The 20,431-nt window shown below is 32.8% G+C and overlaps 4 protein-coding genes across 5 annotated transcripts in view; 2 read left to right on the forward strand and 2 right to left on the reverse strand.

The window, feature by feature from the left end:
• Window positions 1–8,399, forward strand: part of LOC108914158 (breast cancer anti-estrogen resistance protein 3 homolog) — a 47,175-nt gene extending 38,776 nt beyond the window's left edge. The window contains exons 2-5 of the mRNA XM_018719887.1: window positions 791–1,311; window positions 3,993–4,970; window positions 5,420–5,588; window positions 6,122–8,399. Of these exons, the coding sequence (XP_018575403.1) occupies window positions 791–1,311; window positions 3,993–4,970; window positions 5,420–5,588; window positions 6,122–6,652 (2,199 nt within the window). The 3' untranslated portion in view covers window positions 6,653–8,399. The remainder of the gene's footprint in view (window positions 1–790; window positions 1,312–3,992; window positions 4,971–5,419; window positions 5,589–6,121) is intronic.
• Window positions 8,318–9,377, reverse strand: LOC108914160 (rRNA-processing protein UTP23 homolog). Its single transcript, XM_018719891.1, has 2 exons — window positions 9,090–9,377; window positions 8,318–9,029 (listed from the first exon to the last, which is right to left on the reverse strand). Exons 1-2 carry the CDS (start codon window positions 9,207–9,209, stop codon window positions 8,397–8,399), a joined length of 753 nt encoding a protein of 250 aa, XP_018575407.1. The 5' UTR covers window positions 9,210–9,377; the 3' UTR covers window positions 8,318–8,396.
• A 1,105-nt stretch (window positions 9,378–10,482) lies between these two features.
• Window positions 10,483–15,971, forward strand: LOC108914155 (proline-rich protein 2). Of its 2 annotated transcripts, none has more exons than XM_018719884.2 (4): window positions 10,483–10,837; window positions 12,173–12,306; window positions 12,363–12,589; window positions 14,803–15,971. In XM_018719884.2, the coding sequence occupies exons 1-4, from the start codon at window positions 10,631–10,633 to the stop codon at window positions 15,450–15,452; spliced, it is 1,218 nt and encodes a 405-aa protein (XP_018575400.1). In that variant the 5' UTR covers window positions 10,483–10,630; the 3' UTR covers window positions 15,453–15,971. The 2 variants fall into 2 exon arrangements, with proteins under 2 accessions (XP_018575400.1, XP_018575399.1); XM_018719883.1 differs by having other exon boundaries at window positions 10,484–10,855.
• A 2,644-nt stretch (window positions 15,972–18,615) lies between these two features.
• Window positions 18,616–20,371, reverse strand: LOC108914153 (cAMP-dependent protein kinase catalytic subunit alpha-like). Its single transcript, XM_018719880.1, has 6 exons — window positions 20,288–20,371; window positions 20,080–20,232; window positions 19,569–19,804; window positions 19,297–19,462; window positions 18,935–19,206; window positions 18,616–18,832 (listed from the first exon to the last, which is right to left on the reverse strand). Exons 1-6 carry the CDS (start codon window positions 20,369–20,371, stop codon window positions 18,616–18,618), a joined length of 1,128 nt encoding a protein of 375 aa, XP_018575396.1.
• Between the last annotated feature and the right edge of the window lie 60 nt (window positions 20,372–20,431).

Below are 20,431 nucleotides of genomic sequence, written 5' to 3' on the forward strand. Positions count from 1 at the left end.
ATATTTCCGCGTTCGATCTTTATTTTACAGTTAACAAATTAGTGAAAAATGACTAATATTCCGATAGGTCGTCTAGGTTTTCATGAACAGTAAAAAAAAGTGAAAAAACACATAAATTTGCTACTTATTTGCAAGTTTTTTTAAATATTCTGCTGACAGAAAACGCTAGCTTAGATTACGGTTGTTAAGAGGACTCTATAGCAAATAGGCAACCAGTAATACATTTTTATAGATTTTATTACACAGTTTGTCTAAATATGAATCATTGCACAAATAACAGACTTTTCTCCATTCTAATACAAATTTTCTATAAAATGGAATTAGTTTGAAACTCAAACTACTTTTTGTTGTAAAGAAATTTGTAATTTGCCGCTTTTGAACAAAAGGCATCGTAAATTACAAATTTCTTTACACCAAAACGTTATTTGAGTTTGAAACTAAGTCCATTCTAGAGAAAATCTACGTTAAAATGGGGGAAAGTCTGTTATTTGTGCAGTAATTCATATTTAGACAGACTGTATAATAAAGGCTATAAAAATGTATTGCTGGTTGCCTATTTGCGACAGATAAGATATTCTGCTGGTGTTCATTACCGGCAGAAAACACATCAACAATGAAATGTCGTTCATTGCTTATAGTGAAAGCTAGAATTTACTTTTACTTTCATATGATTCTAATAAATTCTGCTGGCTTTCGTTGTCGACAGAAAATACAAAAAATTGCACCCTCAGCTGCCGACGCTAAAGAAATCTTTTTTATTCGTATCAATTACGATTTCTGTTGGTTACAGGAACCAATGGCGGACCCCTCCATGAACGCCACCGAACTGAAAAAAGCCCTGGAATGGGAACTCTCCTTGGACAGCAGGGACCTGCGGTCGCACGCGTGGTATCACGGCGCCATTCCCCGCTCCAGAGCCGAGGACATTGTCCGCGAGGAGGGTGGCTTCCTCGTGCGCGACTGCACCTCTCAACCGGGCAACTACGTACTGACTTGCCGCACGAAGACACACGCACTGCACTTCGTCATCAACAAGATTATCCTGCAACAGGACACCGTGTACGAACGCGTCCAGTACCAATTCGAGGAGGACGCCTTTGACACGGTGCCCGATCTCATCACCTTCTATGTAGGGTCGGGCAAGCCTATCACTGTAGCTTCCGGCGCGAGGATACAGTTTCCTAAGAACAGGATGTACCCCTTGTCGTTCTATGCCTCTAAGTACCCCACGCCTTTACCCCAGAGTAGGCTGACATCGCCAGCCACCACTCCAGTGGGACACTACCGGCATAGCCCTTTGCAACCTTACAGGTAGAGATGCATCAAGTCAAGTGGCTGAGTATTTTTAAAAACAAACTCTTTCAAAAAATATGTTATTATTATAATGAAACTACAGTGGACATCTTTTTACATAAAAAAAACTATCAATTATTTGTTTTAGCCACTACCACCTTGTAACTTTTTTTTATTAAGTATTTTTGGATTTTCTGTTCATGGAAAATTAGAAAACTTATAGCCTAAAATGATATTTTTTAGATTCTGTTTCAGATTGGCACCATATTTTTAAAATTGTGAATTAAAATTCAAAATTGAATTTTGAAAACTTTTTTAAAAAACCAAGTGGTTTTGAAGAACTGCTTAAAATTTCAAATATCTACCAGTACTTGAAATATAATTACTTGACTTACTTGATTCGTTCACTGTTACTTGATATGAACATGATTTTATTTCAAATAAGCCAAGCGAGGGGCGATCCGCTGATGTAATCTTCGTACGTTTGCCCTGGAATCTTTATGTAATCTACGTAATCTTATCTGTAATCTATGTAATCTATGTGTAATCTACGTAATCTTATCTGTAATCTATGTAATCTATCTGTAATCTACGTAATCTTATCTGTAATCCTCGCTGTAATCTATGTAATCAGCTAATGAATTTCGTCGATGTAGTCGTTATACAACCCCCCCCCCCTACCTCATTTTCCAAAGAATGCCACAGAAACCTCGACAGAAACCTATATGGTGCGATTGGTGTGTTCCGAAGGGCAATCCGCCAAGGAAAAAACAGACGAAGATTACAAAATTTCTGAAATCTCTTGTAATGTATCTGCAGATTTCAATATCAATTCAAAAAATATTACAAATTTCATATAAATAATCAAGATTACAACACATTTCAGGAGATTTCAGAGTTATTTTAGTAGATTTCAATGATTACTTAAGATTTCAATAGGATTATTAGAAATTAAAAGAATATTTCAAAATTTCTTAATAAGGTTTCAAGGAATACGGGAAGATTACAATAAGTTTTGAATGTCCATTTGAACAAAAATAATTGAATTAACTTCAAATGTCATTCATTTCATTCATTAACAGTAGTACTTTGATTAAGAATTTCCAGTATCAGGCATTTTTTGGGCAAAAATTGTAACATTCTGATTAAGTTTTTTGTTCGAATGAACGTTAAAAACATTTTGTCATGACAAAAATGATAATGCTATTTTGAAAGTAGGTAAGTATTTTCCCAAAAACTAATAAATAAAAAATATATTAAGCTTTTATTAATACTTGCATTTAATACTTTACTTGTATACAGTGTGTTTAAAAAAGACGCGGCAATATTTAAGGGAGTGATTGCTCAGGTCAGTTTATAAAAAAAGTCCTATAAACATAGGTCCGCAAACGCTTCGTTACCGATCTACAGAATGTGAAATTTCATTAAAAAACAGTAAAAATTAAATTTCTCTAAAACGCAGCCCCTTATTATTACCTACTACAAACAACAGTATGTACCACATTTCAAAAATCAATCAAATTTGATAATTTGAATTTCTTTGTTCAATAATTTAAATTTCTCAATTAAAACAACATTGGGTTTAGGTGCGCAATAAAATGTTTTTTATTTTTTTACTCAATAACGGTGTGACGTACGGTGCGTATAATCTGAGGAAAGCTTTCTTCTTCATAATTGAACAAGGAATTAAAAAATTATATTTTTAGAAAAACCAGCGGGGTCCTATTTTTTTCATTAAAAATAGCTAGTCACTGGTAAGACTAAAAAATCGTTTTGTATTGCAAAGTACGCGTCTGCCATAGCTATTGACAGGCCTAAAATTTCATTATAATATCAAGAGGTTTTGGAGAAATTTAATTTTTACTGTTTTTTTAATGAAATTTCAACATTCTGTAGATCGGTAACGAAGCGTTTGCGGACGTATGTTTATAGGAACTTTTTTTTATAAAATGATCTGGGCAATCACCCCCTTAAATATTGCCGCGTCTTTTTTAAATACACTGTATACAGGTAAAGTATTAAATACAAGTGTTAATAAAAGCTTAAAATATTTCTTATTATTTATTTTTTGGGAAAATGTTTATTTTATGTTACTTTTTTTTTTTTATTTTTATTAGTTTATTGGATTATTATATTTTTATCTTTCAATAAAAATATATACTTACCTACTTTCAAAATGGCGTTATCATTTTTGTCATGACAAAAAGTTTTTAACGTTCATTCGAACAAAAACTTAATCAGAATGTTACAATTTTTGCGTAAAAATGATACTGGAAATTCTTAATCAAAGCACTACTGTTAATGAATGAAATGAATGACAGTTGAAGTTAATTCAATTATTTTTGTTCAAATGGACATTCAAAACTTATTGTAATCTTCCCGTATTCCTTGAAACATTATTAAGAAATTTTGAAATATTCTTTTAATTTCGAATAATCCTATTGAAATCTTAAATAATCATTGAAATCTACTAAAATAACTCTGAAATCTCCTGAAATGTTTTGTAATCGGTTGAAAGATATTGTAATCTTGATTATTTATATGAAATTTGTAATTTTTTTTTAATCGATATTGAAATCTGCAGATACATTAAGAGATTTCAGAAATTTTGTAATCTTCGTACGTTTTTTCCTTAGCGGATCGCCCCTCGAAGCCAAGTCAAGTAGTTCGAAAATCAAGTCGTGAATTTCTTCTTACAGACCTTCCAGTTCTCCCACACGTCCTTCCAGAGATGGACCACCTAGGTTGCCCTCGAAGAAACAGAGATCCCAATCTCTTACACCCAACGAAGTAAACAGAATCTCTCAAGAAAAATGCAACAGTGCTGACGGGGTGATCCAGTCTCCTCTGATGACGAGATCTGCAGGTTCAGACGCCACTACCGCTGGTTTGAAATTCTCCACACACTCACTTCCAAGAAACCCACATAATAAACTGTCCTTATCCAGCAGCTCGAACACTTTGGGACGAAATTGCAGAATAACCAGCGACTCCACTTTGTCCCCCTGTGCTGAACGTAGATTTTTCAACGAAAACGATTCTGGACTGTCAGAATCACCACCCCCAAAACCTTCAAGATTTCCTTGCTTAGTAAGAACAGAGTCAAGGGACTCGGATGTGACGGATACCAGGCACAGCCTAGACAGCGGCTTCCTCACCCACGGAAGCCTCCAAAGGGTCACCTCCTACCATGCGTCTGGGTCAGATTCCGGAAACGGTTCTGGCGATTCCACACTCAGCTCTGCAGCTGGTGATCCTGTCGAGGTGCAGAAAAACTCAGGTGTGATTATTAAAAACCCCAGGTACAACATGTCGACTTCTGAATCCTCAACGACGCTTAAGAACTTCGAGATAGACTGGCAAGTGGCCGAAGAAAAACTCTTCCAGATGCAACAACCTGAACTGGATCTATCCAGTAGGATTGACCTAGAGAACTTCCAAACTTTGTTGCTTCCGGTTAATGAGAATAAGCCTTTGGACGCCCAAGCCTTGAGGAGGATCAAAATGACGTTGTTCGAGTCAGGACCTAGAATCCTGGCAAACCATTTAACACGGACTGATTTAGATTTAATTTTTAGTAAGAGTGAGAAGAATTTCGTGCAGTCAAAACTGACCACAGGAATGGTAATGTGCATGCTGGCACATGGACAGAGGTTTAGGCTCGATCTTATAGAAAGGTAAGGGGTTGTAAATTGTAGCTAATGCTAAATAAAGACATTTAGACCTGTTTGGACCAGTATTGTACCGAGAATAACACAATAAAGCCTCTTCTTAAATTGTTAAAGTTAAGTTATACTGAATTCGTTAGCGTATAGTAGCAACAATGCAGCGACTTTAGTAACTTTCATTATTTTAGTTTTTTCCCACAAAGTTAAAAGTAAAAAGTACTAAATATCTATAGGCGAGTTTGTTTTTCAGATGAAATCTTCTACAGAAATTAAGCTCGTCCATAATGGAAAAATAATCATGTAGTCTAGGAAATCCAGACGTTACTCTCAAATTATTCCATTATAGTTAAATGATTCAAAGCAGTATATTTTTTTTACATATGTTTACTTTTATTTAACCAGTTGTTTATTCCAATTTTGTCTTGTGAAAATCTCTATAATTTAATTTTCTTTTTCAGGACCGAATGCCTAAAATTACTGGTGGCGGTAACGATCCTAACATGTGCCGATGAATCGGAAAGAACAGAAACCCTAAATAAATGGATTGAAATTGCAATAGATACGAAAACAGCTTTAGGAAATCTATTTGGATTTTGCGGCATTATGCTAGGATTATGTTTGCCAGAGGTAAAAATTTATTTCATTCCTTTTTTTATTTGTTATTTTAATATCTTTCTATACAAGGTGTTTCATAATAATATGTCTTTATTAAGGGAGGTGAATATGCCCATGATTTTAAATAAGAAAGTTCAGACAAACATATGTCCGTAAATGCTTTGTTACCATGTTACAGGGTGTTAAAGTTACAATAATTTCTCTGTTTTTTCTTTGTATCTCTTGTTTGTTGTTGTTAAGAAACTTTTTTATCTCTTGCAATGTTCTCCTTTCTGCTGACGTTTTTGAGCAAAAAAATAAAAAATAATATCTTGTACGTCTGCCTACTTAGATGATTATTATGAGTTAAATATTAACTACTTTTTAATTACTTATTTATACAGTATAACAAAAAATCAACAGGGCTAATTAACAAATTTCAAAAACCATTAATCGATGATTTCTTGGAAAATAAATTAATTCATTTAAAAAATGTTAACGGGATAATCTGACTTCTTTAAGTTAATATAATTTTCTGAATTCATGTATTCTAAATTATTTTGCAGATTGAAAAGTTGGATTCGACATGGCACATGCTAAGACAAAAATACACCGATTCTGCCTTCAACTTTGAAGCTAAACTCCGCCCAACACTGAAACACATGAACAGTTGCTCAAACCCACAGGCCCCAAACACAACGATCCCGCACCTACTGCCACTTATACTACTGCTGGAACGTAGTTTGGATGATTTCCTCGCGCCTAATGACCAGAGCCAGCTTTCGGCGAGTTGCTTAGGCTTGTGGGAATCGAATACTCAAGATTTTGGCCTTAGTACTTTATTAAACCACATGGAAACTGCCAGGAAATACATGGAACTTATACCCACCTATCAACGAAATGCCGAAATAGTGTTGAGTGAAGCAAGATTGGATGAACTGACTTTAGATATGTTTAAAACAGAATTCCAACTGAAATTCTTGTGGGGCAGTAGGGGAGCTTTCGCTAGTGCTAACGAAAGACATACCAAATTTGAACAAGTACTTACGGTGATGGCGGAGAAGTACTGTAATTTGAAAAGTGAAACTGAAGTGTGAAAATTTAAATGTGATCATTATGTACATATAGTTGTTTAATAAATTAACTTTAACCTTAAAAAATCACAAAAGAGTTTATAGAAACATTATTTATTAAATGAAATGAAGCTGAATAAATATACTTTAAGAATTTTAGGTAATAATTCTTTTGTGATATGTTAAGGAGATAAGTCAAACAAAAATTAATCATTTTGTTCTCTTAACTTTTTTATTTTGTTATAAACTGATATAAATTATTACGATATTCAAGATAATTAAAACTCCCACCAATATTTTATTTATATTATGAATACCTAGAATGAATCGCCTACAAGTTATAGATTTATATAAAATTAGTGCAACCGAAACACAATACTATATGACTGTTTATAGAATTTGGTAGTAAATGTATGTTAGACTTTATAGAACAAAAAAAAGTTTGCTAATTTTTGTTTGACTATTTTATGTAATGGATTTAATTTTTACATATCAAAATTGTTATGATTATTTCGATATTTCGCTGAAACAACCAAAAACAACCTCTTGATAACACCATTCAGCTTGGTTAAACGAAATTTAGGTCATGTAAAAAAATAAGCTTTAAACTGTAATTAGTAGAATTAGAATTTTATAAAAGGTGCTCATTTATTATATTAATGTAAGGAAATAATCAAAGATTATTACATGTAAATCAAAACGGATTGAGAATTTTTGTTATTTATCTTTACATTTCTGACAATACAATATAAAGACTGCAGCAATTGCTATTTAATGATATGCAATTTATGTAAAAAATTAACCCTTTCATGAAGCCATTAATGTATCGTGCCACCAGACTGGTTTAGGACAGTTCCCGTAACAAAATCATCAAAGTTCTTGTCATTTTTCAAAATTTTGATATGAAAACTTGTGCATAGGTTTTAGTATGACGTACTGAATTGGTTACCGTATTTGACAAAAAAATTGAAAGGGTTAACCATCTGTTCAGAACTAGGAAATTGCTTAAAATTTTGGCTGTAGCTTAGCTTACGACAGTTTCGTCTATTTTGTGAAACACAGTTCTGCCTTTTTTTAAACATACTGATCGATGTAAGGAATTTAATGTTTCCTTAAATTTTGTTATATTATTAAGATTTATTTGTATCAACTAAGGAATGGCTAAATATGACCAAGTGCCTTCCAAATTTGGACCGACAGAAAAGTTGCGTATTTAACTTTAATGAGCGACAATAGTTACCTATCAAAGTTTTACAAAATAGACGAATCTACCTAAACATTATAAATCTACAAGTAAGCGAGAATTCCTAGTTCCTGTCTTGTACGCTGATTCAATATAATTTTGATTAGACCTACATTTTATGGTTACTTTGCATTTCTAAATATAAAAAATATAAATTTGCCTTCCCAACCTGCATCACAAGTGTAATTTGCCTGTTTTTAATTTATTTATAAAGAACTGTACAGTTAGCAGCTTTTTACAGACTGAATTTTTTATCGAAAATGGTTTTACAATTTTTCTTACATATTTTAATGTGATGTTATTGTATATTGATTAAAATACAAATATACACATATAATACTACCTAACTATAACATGTATTAAACAGAAGAGTAGGTTTAATAATTTATTAACGGGTCTATGATGTCAGTTATAAGTAGGTAGAAAGGAAATTGTAAACAAATATGTATAGTAGAAAACTTCTGTGTATTTCACAGTGTATTAAAAAATATTCCTATATATAAACAAAATAAAAATTTAACAATATTACTCGTTTGTTTTAATTTTAAGTAATTCTTCTTTCACATGCTTCGGTATTTTAATTCTTTTCCGTTTCCTCTTTTCTACTTCAGGTCGACTTTCTTTCTTACTAATTGTAACAGTCTGCAAGTTTGGTTTATACCTTTTTTTCTTACAAGATAGAGGATTTGGTCCCTTCTTTTTTCTCTTTTTAGGTTTCTCTTCATTACTAACTATACCACCCTTTAATTTCAATTCTTCCAAGGCGATTTTTTCAGTTTCACATAAATTAGCAAGTTTATCTTTAACTGCTTTCATTGATAATTCTGATGGTTGTTCCAAAATTGGAGTTTTTGAATGTAAATAGAGTAAAGGTACACCTGGCTTATTTCTGACTATGTCTTGTAAGTCACGATCTTGTGTTGCTATAATATAATGATTTTCATTCTTGCTTCCTAACATAGACAAGAAACATTGAGATCCTAATATCGGTTTACCTTCATGTCCACACTTATGAATGACATATTTCTTTAAAATTAACAAAGCTCCATTCAATTTAGGGCCCAAATTTTCCATTTCTATAATAGCACATTGCGTTGTTAGAAGTTTTATATCACCTTGTAGATATCTTGGGATGTTATTTGCTATATTTATCTTGTTCTGCATTAACAAATAAAAAAATTATTTAAGAGACAGTATTAACTTATCTACAAAACTTACATTTAAAGCAGCGTAACAAAATGTGCCGTCTACTAAAAGTTGATATGGTTGTCTGAAACCAAAGTTATTGATGTAGAATCCTAAACGTTTATTGACTTTTTTATAACGTCTTATTTTCATATTCGTTGTTTCTAATTTTAGTTATTTTAAAAACTATGGTTTTCACTTCACCATAGAACATAACCTTACTATTTTTTTTTACTACCACCACCACCCATAGTCCTTCTTCTTCTTTTTTTCTGGTCTTCACCCAGGGGGTATTTAGCCAGCTACCCATAGACCTTATATTTCTTAGAATATTATCAGTTATATTTACTCAAGGACATTCTTTATTTAAACGTCCTTGGAAAAAAACAGTAGCCGGAAAAATCGTACCGTACTATGATATGTTTTGTACCTTGCATCTCTATACCTTAGAGCATATACTACGTGGAGGGGGCATGCCTTCTACGGCGACAGTCTAGACGAGTGACAGAGAGAGAAAGACATAGTTGGGTTACTATCTTTCTCTAATGCTAACTCCCTGATATTCAAATAAAATTAATAGCGATTTCCATTGAGGAAAACTGGGGCTGCACTCGGGCAGCACTGACACTCCACTGGTTGTATGAGAAATATGCTCTGGTGCAATCTCAATGGAATGACAATTTTTGCTTGGGTTTCTGACATTATAGGTTATGTTTTTGTTTTGATTTTTATTCAGTCAAAGTAACAGTTGACCAGTTGAAGTTTTTTAAAGAAAGTAGTTACAGTGAACCAAGAATTAAATTTGAAATTTAAAATAAACGACGAGGAAGTTACATTGTGTATTCCTGTAGACGAAACAGATCACTTATTTAAGTTTGTAGATGACATTTTCAATTAATCCTTCCACTTTTGGCAGTTGTTCGCGTATAACTGGTATAACATACATTTCATGATCATCACTACTACTACTTGATAAAAACGATAATAATGGAGCAACTACTTTGTCCATATTTACCGCCATTTTTTCTTGCACTGACACCGGCACCAACTCCAAGACCTCGTGCGAAATAATATGCACTCAGAGCAAGAACTGTTGCTCTAGATTTCCAATGGAATTTGAAAATTTGCACCGACTTGACCAATGGAACGTAAATGGTGCACTCAGTGTGCACCAGTTTTCTCAATGGAAATCGCTATAAGAGAATGTGAGCAAGTATTCAAGTTCAATTCAATTCAAGTTCAGTTCAATAGCCAAAGAAGAAATAAGTGTAAGTAGTAGATACTATAGGTAGAAGAATATGTAATTGATTACAGCCTTATTCTACAGTTTAAAATATTTTACATTAAGTATCTCCGGAATTCCGTTCCAACCTGAATGCAACCAAACTGCAACCAATAACCAACACGCTTTGGTGAACCATGGATTCATGTAAACAAGCTATTATTTGTGGCACGCTGCGAAAAAACTGAAAAAGTGTGATGTGATCGGTGACCTGAACTCGAATAGATTTGATAAAAGTTATAAATATTTCCTGTTTCTGAACTAAAATTTTGTTACTAGCAACTACTTATAAATGTCTGCAACTTTTGCTCAACGCCCTGGCCCCCGTCCTCCACCAGATCCTAAACAAATCCAGAGATTATTAGACGAAAATGGACACCTCATTCAAACCATACAAGAATATCAAAGTAAAGGAAAAGCTCAAGAAGTTATGCAGTATCAGACTCAATTGCACAGAAATCTGGTTTTCCTGGCCACTCTAGCAGATTCAGCACAAAGTGTAAATACATTGCTGCCTGTGAGTATCAGCAATTTTTTTTTTTCTTGGAGGGTTTATGTGACATTATAATTTGAACTTTTGCCCGACGGAAACTTTGTCACACTTCAAAACTCTGTTTTCATTATAAAGTTTTGACAAATATTTTAGATATACAGGGTGATTCAGAACTGTTGGTTAGCCATTACAAGAAAACTGGAGATTAGCAAGTGGGAAACCTTAAGAGCAGTCTTCTTAAAATTCCATCTTAAGGAGTTTATTGCCTTAAGAACTGCGTTATCAAAATCATTTGTTTCATGTCCACACATACTTTTTTATATCATATGATGGTTCTTTCATATCTCTTCCCATTTATGGCATACAACATGATATGCATAGAGAAAAATACTGGTTTAATCAAGTCTGTTACTGATTTTATCAGAATTGCCGTGGAAAACAAGATACTGACAATGTTTACATTGATTATTGATATAAATTATTTGCCTCTAAAGCTATTACTAATGTCGAATTTTACCGAAGTAGTAAATTTGCACAAAAATAAATAAAACATACCTATGAGTAGTGAATAAAATATTGAAAGTATCTTGGTTTCCACAGCAACTCGGTTAAAATCGGTAACAGACTTGATGGAACCAGTACTTTTTCACTGCACATTTTATCTTTTGAATTGGAAGAGATATAAAAAAACGTTGACTAAATCGATGTCGCGTATCCAAATATTTACAATATCTAGTAAATGAGGCCCCAAATAAAGATCTTACAAGAGTGAAATAAATAGAATAAAATGCCGCTTTATCTAAAAAAAAAGCAGCATAGGCATACTCAAAAAAAATGGGGAGTCCATGGGTACTGCAACCCCACTCCCCTCCCTTCGTGCTTTAATATTCTAAACCAAAGTTACACAAAAATGTGCCGACTTAAGATCAAAATATGTGCTAAATTTCAAATAAATAACTCTACAATCACCGGGGTTATCAATAAAAATCATTTTTTAAATTTTAATTTTGACACCATGGATTTTGAAAATGGGACTCCGGACTCCGAAATGAAAAATGACATAAGAAAAATCACATTATTTTACTCCAAAGAATATGTGGTTAATGAATTGACCTACAAATTTGTAACATCCTGTATAATAAACAGCACTTAAAATGGTTCCTAAACATATATTATCGTATTGGCTGAAGTCATTTATTTGTGTATTTGTTTTTTTTTCCTATTTTTTGGGTATTTTACCACCTGTGAAAAAATTATATATTATCGTTTATAAATATTGGACATGAAAGCAAGGAGAAATCCCTTTTTGGTTATCATTTTTACAAAAAACTAAATTTTTAGATGATACAGCCACCAGGACCAGGAGGGGGTCCTCCTCAGCCAACTCATGGCCCCCAACCTCCCACTACCGACCAGCAGCATATGAACAATTTTAATCATCAGCAACAACCACCAGGACCAGGAGGCCCATACAGGTAAAATAATAGTAGAAATATTTTCCTTTTACAATAAACATTTTATTCAAAAAAAGGCAACAACCAGGACCCCAGAGACCTGGCCTTCCTGGTCCACATCAGTACCCTCAAAGGGGGTACCCTCAAGGGCAATATCCTAACCAGTATCCACCCCAAGGACAGGGTTATCCACAGGGCCAATATCCTCCTCCAAATCAACCACCAGGTTACCCCGCTGGTGCTCCACAAGGAAACTATGGACAACCCCCAACAACTGCTGCTCATAATAATTATCAGCAACCAGGTATTTATACATATTTTTAGTAACAGACAATCCTATCAGTTTGCACCGTTTTGACCTTCAATTATATATTTTTGCAATTATTGTATTAAAAAATTAGTCATATCCAAATATTCAGATATTCAGGTTAATCGGAATACTTTGTTTGCAACATAATATTATGAGATCACAATAATAAGATTGTTACAACAAAGTACAAATGTCTTCACTCATTGTTAGAGACAATTTCATGCGTAAACTGTTTCTGCTGCACTTGTATCCATATTAGTGAATAGTATAGCTTGCAACCACGTACAATCATTTAGAATAATGATTGAATTGCATGACTTATTTTGCCTCTTTTATCTTTGTTTTAATAGACAATATTCTGCATTGAAAAAGAGATGTCATGTCTAAGAAAATGGCTATCAACAAAAATCAATGTGTTTTCTCTACTTTTAAAATAAAAAAGAGGAATTCTTAAATATATACATATTTTTAAATGTAGATATGTAATAAAACAAATATTAATTCCCCTTTTTCGTACTTCTACCTAGTGCATTATACACGGTCATTCCCTCCACATCCTCCCCACCACCTATCTTTTTTATTTTTCTGTCTACGAATAAAATAGTAAAGATCAAGGTTATATGAAATTTTCTTATGATTTAAAAGAAATCTATAAAAAAACTGTTTTTTGTTTTTTTTATCTTTTTTTTATTTGTCTATTTTTTCTGATTGCAATGATATACATGGTGTGATATTTAACACTCCCGCTGTCAATATCTCCGAAATAAAGAAATTTATTTTAGTTCCGCAAACTGGGGTTGTTAGGTCCCTCGAATAGCTTAAATTGCAGTTAGAACTGTTAGTTCAAATCTTTCTGTATAGATGGCGTGGCGTTACTAAAAAATTTTTTGATCCCTGGAACGTGGAAATGCAGTCCATCTGAAAGATCGTTAAATTTTGAGTAATTTTTTGTAATATAAAGTTTGTCCGTATATTTACTTGTTTACGAGATATGTCAACTTCAATAATATGCAATATATCATGGAACAGGAAAAACTATTATTTTATTTAAATCACACTGAGATAAAATATTCTTTCAAAATATTGTTATAATGGCTTTATTCACTAACAAACAATAAATTATAAAAAAAACGAATGATCAACTGCAGAAAAAAAAATTGTAAAATGGCAAAACTTATAAGAGGCAGAGACGAACCGTATTTTATCAAATGTTATTAAAAAATGCAGTCATAGGTGGCTCATGTCAATAAAACATATATGACAGATGACACATATTAGTTTTCCAATAATTACAGTTTTATCAGCTTGCGACTTTCAATTTAGTTATATTTACCATCGTACAATTTTTTTTTTTGTAGATCATTTGTTTTTTTTTTATACTTTATTGTTTGTTAGTTAGTATGTGGTGTGAATAAAGTCATTCTAACCATATTTTAAAAGAATATTTTGTCTCTGTGTGATTTAAATACTTAAAATAGATTTTCCTGTTACATCAAACATTGCATATTGAAGTGGATATGTCTTGAAAACAAGTAAACATTGGGAAAAACTTTATATTACAAAAATTACTCAAAATTTAACGATCTTTCAAAATACAACCCCAGTTTCTGAAACTAAAATAAATTTCTTCATTTCGGAGATATTGGCAGCAAGAGTGTTAAATGGTACACCCTGTATACATGTTACAAATTTGCTTTGATAGTTTGCTCCAGGGAGACTAGAAAATTTGTCCCTTCATAAGAAAAATGTATTAAAAAAAATTCCTTTTGTTTAGAATACGATGGAATAATTATTATAAAACATCTTTTAGTTCCATTTTTTGTAGCTGAAATTACAGGTTTGCGGTATTCTCTATATAGGGACTCTAGCATTAGAACTACATTTTTATAATAACTAAAAACAAATATAGTCTGTTCCATAATTCTAATATACGTAAACAGTTCTAGCTTATGATTTATCAGTAGAGCGAGTTATTTGCATTGGTGTTTTCTTCCAATTAAATTCACACTAAGTTACTACCTGCTACTATTGGTTGTTCTTGGCACTGCCATCTCTAGACGGCAGAATTGGGTACCTTTACAGAGTTTTCTGTGTATTTAGTTAAAATTCCTAATTATCCATTTTAGTAGAGTAAGCTGTCTTTCTCCTATTTTAATATTACTTTGAGAAATTCCAGAATATCATCTACTGGTTTTGTGCATTTCCAGGTTATGGTACACCACCCCCAAGTGGTGCTCCGCAACAGCAAAGCGCTCCACCAGGACCTTATCCTCCTCCTAACGCCCCTCCTCAAAATCAACCTGCGCAATATGGAGCTCCTCCAAACGGTGCCCCATATCCTAATAGCACTCCACCTCAAAATTACCCTCCTCAACAGGGATATCCCCCGCAACAAGGCTATGTGCCGCCACCTTCAAGCCAGCCTCAGACCACTCAGCCCCCCTACTCCAACCAGCCTCCTACCGCTCCCCAAAATTATGCAACAAATAATTCTCAGATGCCCCCATTCTCCAGTCCTCCAACAAACAATTCTAGCCCGGCTGTCACTTCGTCAGCGGCTCCTGCGCCACCCGCTACTTCTCAGCCATATCAACCCCAGTACCCTCCCAACTCTCAACCGTCTAATCCTAATGCTGGTTACACTCCTCCTCCTAATCAAGGATATCCTCCGGGCCCAGCTGGTCCGCCCAATACATACGGATATCCACCTCAACCGGGCGGTTATCCGCCTCAGCCTCAGTATGGACAACAACCGCAAGGCTATCAGTATAGGCCCCCAGCAGGACAGGGGCCGCCTGGGCCACCCCCACAAGGTCAATATGGCTACAACTATCCGCCTCAGCCCAACCCTCAATAAATTTCTGTTAAACTATTTTAAATATTTTTTTCTGGTGAAAATTAAGCTATGATGTGCAAAATAATAGTTTTTATTTAAGAAGGAACTAATTCTGTGTCAGTAGAGTTCTTTTAATTCTGATTCATCAAATTGTTATCCTCATTTTCTCTAAAATTACGAAATTCAGATTAATTTTTCTTAATAAGAACATATTTGACTGTATGGATTAAAATTAATAAAACGCTCGTAAACAGATTTTGAGTTATATTTTTTTCTTAATCGGTTAAAATTAGATTTAATTAACTTTTCCTCCATTCCCGTTTGGTATGTCAAATCATATTATAGTTGTTACGATCTCAAATGGAACCGCATAAAAAAATTTAACTCATAAATTCTACAGAATCCATAGGTGTCCAGAAAAATTTAGCCCTGTCTCGTGTAGATATACTATATTCCGAGCTATATTACCATATAATTACCATATGATTGTCAAGTTTTCTATGTCTAAAATTGCATTGTAATAAAGCATGTCGTAAAATATCTAAAGATTTTTCACTTAATTTATCTCGAATCATGTTTACAGTAGGAACTTTATTTTCTTTATACATATTATAAATTGTGGGCCACATTACATCTGGTAAAATGGTCAATTTTCTTTCATTTTGTATTTTTCCGTTTCCTCTGTACAGGGTGATTCACTATATTTTGACCCCCCTTTAACTTTTTTGTTTTAAGAGTTATAAAAAAAATGTTAAATATAAAAGTTGCACGAGTTTTTATGAATTTTTCGAAAATGATAGAAAAATAAATGATGTCCAAATAAAATGGCCGCGGATGTTAACTTTGTTAAGTTAAATGGAACACTCTATATATTTTTACATATTTTGATAGAACCTTCCCTGTCGAGCATAGTCATATTGGGTTTGTTGGATTCATCTCTAACAATAAGCGAGATAATATTAAAAAACTAAAAGGTTTTTTATTTAAAAAATAAGACTTCTTGTAATTGTTAGACCTCTTTCAGGCATTTCAGCCTTTTTTCCAATTACGTAAGGATTTACAGATTTAGTTAAAATATATTTTGATATATCGGACATTGATACGGTCCAAAATGAGTAGGTAATGTAGAAAAATCTCACTAATTAGGTCGTGAGAGGTCTAATTACTCATGGACATTATATGGTAGGTTGTGACAGTGACAAGTAGTAAGGTCTTGACAACGTATTGTTTGACAGTTTGTATTATTATTTAATTAAAATGGGTTACACAGAAGTAGAAAATTATTTAGAATTAAAATAGAGTATGGAGAACTTTGCTCTATTTTAATTCCTATAATATTTCAATTTTCTACTTCTGTGTAACCCATTTTAATTAAATAATACTACAAACTGTCAAACAATAACACTGTTTTCATGACATTACCTGTCACTGTCACAGCCTACCATATAACATTGTCCATGAGTAATTAGGCCTCTCACGGCCTAATTAGTGAGATTTAGTTAAAGTACCTATGCGCATTTTGGACCATATCAATGTCCGATCTGTCAAAATATACTATAACTAAAACTGTAAATCCTTACGTAATTGGAAAAAGGCAGAAATGCCTGAAAGAGGTTTTAACAATTACAAAATATCTTATTTTCTTAATAAAAAACTTTATTTTCGTTTTTTAATTGTATCTCTCTAATTGTTAGAGATGGACCCAACAAACCCAATATGACTATGCTCAACAGGGAACGTTCTATCCAAATATGTAAAAATATACAGGGTGTTCCATTTAACTTAACAAAGTCCGCGGCCATTTTATTTGGACATCATTTATTTTTCTACTATCATTTTCGAAAAATTCATAAAAACTCGTGCAACTTTTATATTTAAAAATTTTTTATCTCTTAAAACAAAAAAGTTAAAGGGGGGGGGGGGTCAAAATATAGTGAATCACCCTGTACCTTGATCAATCCTTCTTTAATCACGGGATAAATTGTCGTTTTTGATATCTTAGTTAATTCGTTAATCTGTTTCCTAACTTTTTTATCACATTGTTCATTATTTTCAATTTTCAAACATTCATATATATTTAATATAATACGTTGACTTTTTATGTGTAAATCTTTTTTTTTAAAACTGAGTTTGTTTCGATACTTTCAACAAAAACCGGTTCCACTATTTGGAGATTTTCAGGAGTTATTTCGTTATCCTTCACTTCAAAGAGTCTCCAGAGAGCCACGCTAAATTACTAGATAATTGCATATAACATTTATTTTAATAACTATTACCCTTTACTGGTTACGATATGAACAAATAATAATATCAACTAATAAATAATAATACCTATTATACCAACAACATACCCCGCCAATGCTCTGCACTGCACTGGCAAAGCTAAGTGAACCCGTGTATCATACAAAAAAAATTATTTACGACCTAATGGACCAATATAGTTTGCTAGAACTCGCCGAATTGCTATTCGAGTATAAATTACGAGACACATCATGGTCAAAGCATAGGAAGAAATTTCAGGAGAAGTGCATACGGTCCTGTGCTTTAACATTTACAAGTTCCAATTGACATCGTAACAACTATACCAAAGCAGTCTTTGTTGAAAAAAATATATTTAGTCTAGTATTAAAATAATAGACAGTAACTTATTCTCAACATATAGACCTGTGAGACGTTGAAAATTTGATTCCATGGGTGTAACAGTTGTTAATTATAGAACAATAGATATGTCAATTTTAGTGAAAAGTAGATGTTCTTGATCTATTAAATTTAATCGTGTATGACTCCCTTGATTATTATCAGATCAGCCGTTAACACCCGCTTCCATTTTTAACAACTTTTAAGAATAACTAAAATACTTCCCACTTCCCGCTGACACACAGAGAGTTTTAAAAAGTTAAACCATACAGTCTCGGTCCTCCCCATTTTTGTTCATGATAAACAAAGGTAGAAGTAGGTTTTTGTAACAATATAATGTTCCAAACACACAGGTAGAACACTATGCGAAATGAACGACAATTAACATGCAAAAAGTACACAAAATTGTGTCAGATTAAGAAGTAAGAAAATTATGGTTTGATTTATTTATTTATGGCTACAAGCACTGGAGTAAAGAGTTTACTTCTGACCATTTTGGAATAAGGGACTGGTATAATGAAATATTTATTTAAAACATTTAAACAAGTTAAAAACTTTCAAATTCATCCTTATACCACATATGTTCACTTACTCTAAGTTTATTTTCTTCTGTAGATTCGTCAAAGTTAGCTACATCTCCTATCGATTTAATTTGTGGTACAAACGGTGGCTGAATTTGACAATTATAAACTGCCAACCAGTCGGTGTCTCTGAACCATTTGTGGGTTTTAATGTCTTGAACCCCATTTCTTAAATTACCATATCTGTAAAAATTTATATAATATTCATATTAGAACTATAAAAATCTGAATTTACTTTAAGTAAATAATTATGGAAGCCAATAAAATCACAAAATTAAGATGTACCTTCTACTTAAATCTAGCTGCAGCAAATTTTTTACCAAATCTTGTAAGTCTGAGGAGAATGCTCCAGGACATTTATACTGGCAGGATACTATCTTTTCATATACCCTTATCGGATCTCGAGCAATAAATGGGGGGTATCCAGCATTCATCTCAAAAATCAGCACACCAAAAGACCACCAATCGATAGCCTTGCCATAACCTTTACTCAGGATTATCTCTGGAGCAATGTAGTCTGGGGTGCCGCATAAAGTCCATGTACGTCCTTTTACAATCTATTGGGATTAGATAAAAAACAATACTAGTATACATTTTATAGGCGTGCATTTTGGTGAAGTTATTTTAGTACATTTCAGAAAAATTACCTTACAAAATCCTAGATCGGCTATTTTTATATATCCCTTCTGATCAATCAAAATATTTTCAGGTTTCAAATCTCTATAGAGTATGTCGCAGTAATGGAGAAACTCTAATGATAATACAACTTGGGCTGCATAAAATTTTGCTAAAACTTCTGTAAATCTCTTCATTCTAAAAAATATACACATTGCTGAAACTAAATTTATAGTCTACTAAGAAAGTATTTTATTTCATTAAAAATTACGTTACCTAAACTGAAAAAAAGTTGAAAAAATACCTCCTTAAATGAGTAAACATCTCTCCACCATTAATAAATGGCATGATAAAATAAATATAACTGTTATCCTTAAAACACTGTTTCATGGACACAATAAAAGGAAATCGCACTGACTCCAAAATCTTTTTTTCATTTAGAGAATGGTCAACCTGTTCGAGTTTCATCATTCTTCTTTTATCCAAAACCTTCATGGCATAGAAAGCCTCCACGTCACCTTCTTTATATTTTACAAGGAACTAAAACAAATTTTAATACATTCATAGTATCTTTACAGTTAATGTTTTTAAATTATTTGTTTACACGAGCTTTGCTTCAAATTTTATAAATTAAACAATGAATTTATTTCCTATGAACAACAAAATATCTAACGACAATTGTTAATTTTTGACTGATATTGATATTCTTGTATTTTCTTTAATACTAGCCTTTAGTAACAAGTGCTGGATATAGTTATGTCTAACTGAAAGAATTAAGATCTTTTTAAATTCTTACAGAATACTGAAACATTTACCACATGTCCAAAAGAACCCTTTCCTAATGTCTTAACAGGAACATATTTGTCCAATCCGTCGCCGGATGAAAGCGATTTTTTCTCATACCTTTCAAGAAACTCCTGTTTCAGTTTATCTAAAACCTCTGCATAGGCAGACCGGTATCGGTTTCTCTAAATAAAATTTTCATGAAATTATAATTAAAAAAGAGTTATGCAATATACAAACAGTTAATCCTGGGGCTCCATTAGCTGAAGACAGAATGATTTTAGCAGACTGTTCGATATCATCTTTTTTTCTCAGTTTCTCCATTCCATCAAATTAAGACAGTTTGCCAAAAACATACATCAATGGATGAAACTACTTGATTTT

The sequence above is a fragment of the Anoplophora glabripennis genome, unplaced genomic scaffold (assembly GCF_000390285.2).
Source record: "Anoplophora glabripennis isolate ALB-LARVAE unplaced genomic scaffold, Agla_2.0 scaffold610, whole genome shotgun sequence".
In the NCBI taxonomy this organism is placed as follows: Eukaryota; Metazoa; Arthropoda; class Insecta; order Coleoptera; family Cerambycidae; genus Anoplophora; species Anoplophora glabripennis.

Bases quoted from the DNA above. Each gene is read 5' to 3' on its own strand.
- LOC108914153 (XM_018719880.1), bottom strand. From the start codon at position 20,371: ATGGAGAAACTGAGAAAAAAAGATGATATCGAACAGTCTGCTAAAATC. The intron at 19,805-20,079 runs GTAAATGTTTCA...AATTTGTTTTAG, and splicing joins AGGGTTCTTTTGGACATGTG to TTCCTTGTAAAATATAAAGA. The intron at 19,463-19,568 runs GTATTTTTTCAA...TATATTTTTTAG, and splicing joins ATGTTTACTCATTTAAGGAG to AATGAAGAGATTTACAGAAG.
- LOC108914155 (XM_018719883.1), top strand. From the start codon at position 10,631: ATGTCTGCAACTTTTGCTCAACGCCCTGGCCCCCGTCCTCCACCAGAT. The intron at 10,856-12,172 runs GTGAGTATCAGC...CTAAATTTTTAG, and splicing joins GTGTAAATACATTGCTGCCT to ATGATACAGCCACCAGGACC. The intron at 12,307-12,362 runs GTAAAATAATAG...ATTCAAAAAAAG, and splicing joins GGACCAGGAGGCCCATACAG to GCAACAACCAGGACCCCAGA.
- LOC108914160 (XM_018719891.1), bottom strand. From the start codon at position 9,209: ATGAAAATAAGACGTTATAAAAAAGTCAATAAACGTTTAGGATTCTAC. The intron at 9,030-9,089 runs GTAAGTTTTGTA...TTGTTAATGCAG, and splicing joins TTTGTTACGCTGCTTTAAAT to AACAAGATAAATATAGCAAA.